This window comes from Gadus morhua, chromosome 9 (genome assembly GCF_902167405.1).
Source record: "Gadus morhua chromosome 9, gadMor3.0, whole genome shotgun sequence".
Classification (NCBI taxonomy): Eukaryota; Metazoa; Chordata; class Actinopteri; order Gadiformes; family Gadidae; genus Gadus; species Gadus morhua.
The window spans coordinates 23,016,699-23,021,804 of record NC_044056.1 but is presented as its reverse complement, the minus strand read 5'-3'; the positions used below and the strand labels follow the sequence as shown (position 1 = coordinate 23,021,804).

Genomic DNA, 5,106 nt, shown 5'->3' with positions numbered 1-5,106 from the left:
TGGGCTGAGTATGGGAGTGGAACGGGCCAAATGTAAATGAATGGACGCGCTACAACTAAACCCCCCTACAAGCCCTGGAGGCCCGCGCTGCAAGCTGTATATGTCTTGAGGCCTGGCTGTGGTCTGCAGAGGGGGATGGATGACAGGCTGCTATGACCCATGGCCCGGGTACAAAGACGACCGGCGGCCGGTCGCACAAAGGTCCTCAGAGCTATTATCGGTCGCACAATTGAAAGAAGCATGCTACTGTGAGCTACAGCATGTTCTTCAGTCGGAGCCCGTGATTCAGACACATTAGCGTGCATGATGATGAGCTGGACATGTGGGGTGGAGGACTACCGGGAACACGGCGTGCGTGGGAATCTTTTCACTGTGTGTAGTGACGTTTGTTTACTAACGAACATGTAAAAGAAGAGGTGGAATAAGAAGAGGCAATACTTTATTAATCCCTGTGGGGTAATTCAATCTCTTTTCCCATAACCTCAGAGCTTTAAGAGCAGTGGGCTGCCTTAAAGTGCAGTGCCCAGGAGCCAACCCCAGGTACAGGGCCCTGGCCTTGGTTAGGGGCAGCAGCGTTATTGGGCAGGTTTCTTTGAAAACCATTCTTCCAGAGATTGGTGGTATGGGATGTGGACCAGTCCGGATCCAGCCCGCCTCTTGGGAGGACATAGGGAGAGAACCCTATGCAGACACACATCCGTGTTGTGATGACCCTGAGTCCTGAGTCTGGGGTAGGGCCCGCTAGTCCTGTGGCCTGCTCGCTCCTCGGAGGTCATCCTAGAGGTCAGCCCGGCTCTTGCTATTTCTGGAGTTCACTTGCATAATAAAACAACACAAAGTGTTGCTAACTATAGCCGCTGTATGAACAACACACTTCCTGCAGGGCAGCGTGCCAGGTGTAAACCGGGGAAGGAAACCGCCATAGTGGAATGTGCTGTGCAATTTTTTTATAAAAACCGGGACAACTAGATCCCTTACAGTTTTTCTCGATTGTATACACACAAGAAATTGAACTATGCACACAATTCTGAAAACTTGAAGCTCATGTATCAACTACCAGACTCCAGACTGCCTGAGTCTAACTCACTTCTCACCTGTTCAAACTCAACCTCAATCATGTGTCAGAGCATTAAAAAGGACTCGGTGAGCTCTACTGTGTTGTAGATATGGTCCTTTGGCCGGATCAGGATTGTAGCTGGGATTCATACTGATTTACATGTGCATCTGTTCACCTCCTTTATATTCTTATTTTTATTTTTTGTTGGCCTACAAAAAGCTTTTTATGCAGTCAGTTCAGCTGAACATTTTACTGTATTACAGTAAAAAAATATATATTTGCTTTGTTACCTTCTTTTACTTGTACTGGCACTGATTTCATCATTGCAAACCCCCGAAAGACAATCTAAACATTTTACTTATCAGTGCAATTACAGTTCTGTACTATAATTTACCAAAATAGGTAACATTGGTGAATTGTCAGAACAATGTTGCAGCATCAACTATAGGTGTACAGTATGACTCTGGCAAGCTGGGATTGTGAGTTTAGCCCATTGGAGCTCATTGGATAGACAAATATGCATTGTGTCCTATTCTGATACGATTGTGTCAATGCAATATTTATATGATATATTCACATTATTGTATTGCAATATGGCAACAGTTCTTATGCTATATGTACCACCAAATTGCAACTTAAAAAAAGAAAGCTATTTCTAAATAATTGTATACATTGGATTATGTAACATAGCATTTTGATGGAAGTGTTTTGAATTGATCACACCACTGTTTAATTGATGCTCTCTAAGAGATATTCATTTCATAGCTGTGTTTACTGTTTGGTGGAAAAAAATCAGTTTTGAGAAGAATATGGGTAGTTTTGACCAAATGATTAACTCTTCTCAGGTTTGTGTTTAGAGTTTTGAGAAATTGAGCTATAGTTCCAGAAAACGTGTTTAAACGATTGAGAAGAACTGTAATGACTTTATGATCTCCAGTCATACTCGCAATAAATCGGATTGTTGAATACTATCCAATACCACGTTATAAAGATAATAAATACCATCTGGTGAACAGCTTTACACAAAGGGCATTTTACATGATGTATGGGTTGGAAGCTCTAACCCTGGCAGTGTTCATGCCAATCTCAGTTGAGCTAAAACCGTTACAATAATCAGTGTTTAGGCTCTGTTGTGTTAGGGTTAACTACGGTACCTTTAAATCGTGAACAGCTAGATCTCTCTCACCCTGATGAAAAGAGCCGTAAAATAAGAGAGGACTAAAATTGAAAGGACTCTTGGCTGCAGGTTCTAGCCTGGGAGTGTGGGGAGTGTGGTGGGCAAAGGGGATACTTACTGATGTAGAAGGTGCTGGGGGCCTGGTGACCTTCAAACTGCTGGATTAGCAGGTTACTGGTTTTACTGTCATGGCGAAGCCACAACGCCACAGCTAGGATGACCCCTCCAGCCAGCTGTGAAAAAGAGAGGGGGGAGAGAGAGGGAGAGAGAGAGAGAGAGAGAGAGAGAGAGAGAGAGAGAGAGAGAGAGAGAGAGAGAGAGAGAGAGAGAGAGAGAGAGAGAGAGTGAGAGAGAGAGAGAGAGAGAGAGAGAGAGAGAGAGAGAGAGACAGAGAGAGAGAGAGAGAGAGAGAGAGAGAGAGAGAGAGAGAGAGAGAGAGAGAGAGAGAGAAATTGTGAGGGAGAGAGGGAAAGATGGAGAGAGAGAGGAAGAGAGAGTGAGAGAGAGGGGAAGAGGGAAAGAGAGAAATACAGAGCATTATAATAATTATTTAAGGTGACGCCACTGAGAGGCAAAAGGTAGTGTACTTTTACAACCACATGTTGAGGGCTCCCTTCCTCGGGTCTGTGTTTACGCTACGGGCAGAATTAGGGTCACCTCTCCTATCCATTGTTCCCTTGGAAACAGGAAACCGGGTCCTCAACATGAAAAATCCCGTGGCACGAGGAAGAGAGAGGGCTCGCAGCGCTTCCCAGTGACAGGGCACGCCGGGGACAACAACAGAGGAAGCAGTCAGTCAAGTCAAAAGTCCTCAGGATGTGTGGGGACTCCAGGCTTATCTCCAGTGGAGACAATAGGTTGAATGAAGGCAAAGGAAGTTCAGCCGCGGTGAGTGATCGATTCTGACTGTGCAGGAGCCAGCGGCGAGTGGCTGCAGGGCGGAGAGGATGTGAACATCTGGCTGTCAGGAGGTGGTGGTGAGGCTGAGCTCAAAGGCCAGAGACATACACCATACTGGGCTACAGCTACACCCACGTCAAGCTATTACAATTAGATTGTAGGCTATTCAATGGGTTTTCTCTCAAGAGGTAATGAGATGGATGAAATAACCCAGTTAATATGTTTTCCTCTGGCAAAGCTTATGCAGAAGGAAAACACTGACAAGAATGGGTCCTGTTTGAACGATTCTACGTTTAAGATTCTTAAATGTTTATTTATTTATTATGTGTTATTCCTTTAAATAATGCTGCATGATTTTTAACAACGTTGTTTTAGTTTGATAGTATCGGAAATCTATAAGAGCTGAAAAACTGTTGAGCAACAAGCAGTATTGAGATGATGTGCAGCGATCTCCTGGACTGAAGTAGTGATGAAACAGGAGAAACACACACACTGGACAGGGGTCCCTGTCTCCTCCATCCCAGCTCAGACTCCCTAGAGCTCGGCCCACCACAACAATACACCATATTAAAAGGCATTACGTCTCAGCCAGCATCGCTGAACCAAACATGGCAGCAGAATGAATAGCAGCACCGGAAACCCTCTCTGAGCCGTAACTTACTAACCAGCCCTGGAGGATGAGTAACGAGTGTTCTTAGAGGCATTCAAGGTGCAGCATACACTGAGAGGTGAAAATTGGTGAGAAAAATTGGATGAACTTACCCAAAAAACAAAATTAAAGAAGAATAGCATGTATTTGATGCACCGGGTACAGCCTGCCACGACCATTGTGTCAATAGTGGATTCTTCTGGATTTGAGAACGGTTTGTACCTCCACTGAGCTGCCGGGACCACTGCAGGAGTCACTGACTAGAGGGGACACTTTATTCAGCCTGAGGTTCCAGACGCTGCCAGGCTAACTCCTCCTCACTGGGAGATGAAAGCCGAGACAGAGAACTGCCCTGCGTCACCCAGCAGGGCAGTGGGCCCTGGACTGGGAGGCAGACAGAGAAGGAGGGGATAAAAGAGAGGAAGACAAGGGGAGAATGGATAGAGGGAGAAAGAAAAGAGAAAGAAAGAAAGAAAGGAAGAAAGAAAGAAAGAAAGAAAGAAAGAAAGAAAGAAAGAAAGAAAGAAAGAAAGAAAGAAAGAAAGAAAGAAAGAAAGAAAGAAAGAAAGAAAGAAAGAAAGAAAGAAAGAAAGAAAGAAAGAAAGGCAGAAGGGCTGAATATAGTAATAAAGAGAGAGTAATAAATTGACAAATATATAAAGGAAGATATAAAGAAAGAGATGAATAAATGATAAAGTTTAGAAAGAAAGAATGAAAGAAAGAACGAACAGAAGAAAGAAAGAAAGAAAGAAAGAAAGAAAGAAAGAAAGAAAGAAAGAAAGAAAGGCAGAAGGGCTGAATATAGTAATAAAGAGAGAGTAATAAATTGACAAATATATAAAGGAAGATATAAAGAAAGAGATGAATAAATGGTAAAGTTTAGAAAGAAAGAATGAAAGAACGAACGAACAGAAGAAAGAAAGAAAGAAAGAAAGAAAGAAAGAAAGAAAGAAAGAAAGAAAGAAAGAAAGAAAGAAAGAAAGAAAGAAAGAAAGAAAGAAAGAAAGAAAGAAAGAAAGAAAGAAAGAAAGAAAGAAAGAAGAAAGAAAGAAAGAAAGAAAGAAAGAAAGAAAGAAAGAAAGAAAGAAAGAAAGAAAGAAAGAAAGAAAGAAAGAAAGAAAGAAAGAAAGAAAGAAAGAAAGAAAGAAGGAAGGAAGGAAGGAAAGAAAGAAAGAAAGAAAGAAAGAAAGAAAGAAAGAAAGAAAGAAAGAAAGAAAGAAAGAAAGAAAGAAAGAAAGAAAGAAAGAAAGAAAGAAAGAAAGAAAGAAAGGAAGAAAGAACGAACGAACGAACGAAAGAAAGAAAGAACGAACAAAAGAACGA

At 42.4% G+C, this 5,106-nt stretch overlaps 1 protein-coding gene across 1 annotated transcript in view; it reads right to left on the bottom strand.

Annotated features, from left to right (window-relative positions):
- LOC115551079 (CD81 antigen) overlaps positions 1 to 4,124 on the bottom strand; it is an 11,356-nt gene extending 7,232 nt beyond the window's left edge. Inside the window, exons 1-2 of the mRNA XM_030366600.1 lie at positions 3,897 to 4,124; positions 2,353 to 2,467 (exon numbers count right to left, since the gene is read on the bottom strand). Coding sequence (XP_030222460.1) covers positions 2,353 to 2,467; positions 3,897 to 3,962 — 181 coding nt within the window. The 5' untranslated portion in view covers positions 3,963 to 4,124. The remainder of the gene's footprint in view (positions 1 to 2,352; positions 2,468 to 3,896) is intronic.
- Between the last annotated feature and the right edge of the window lie 982 nt (positions 4,125 to 5,106).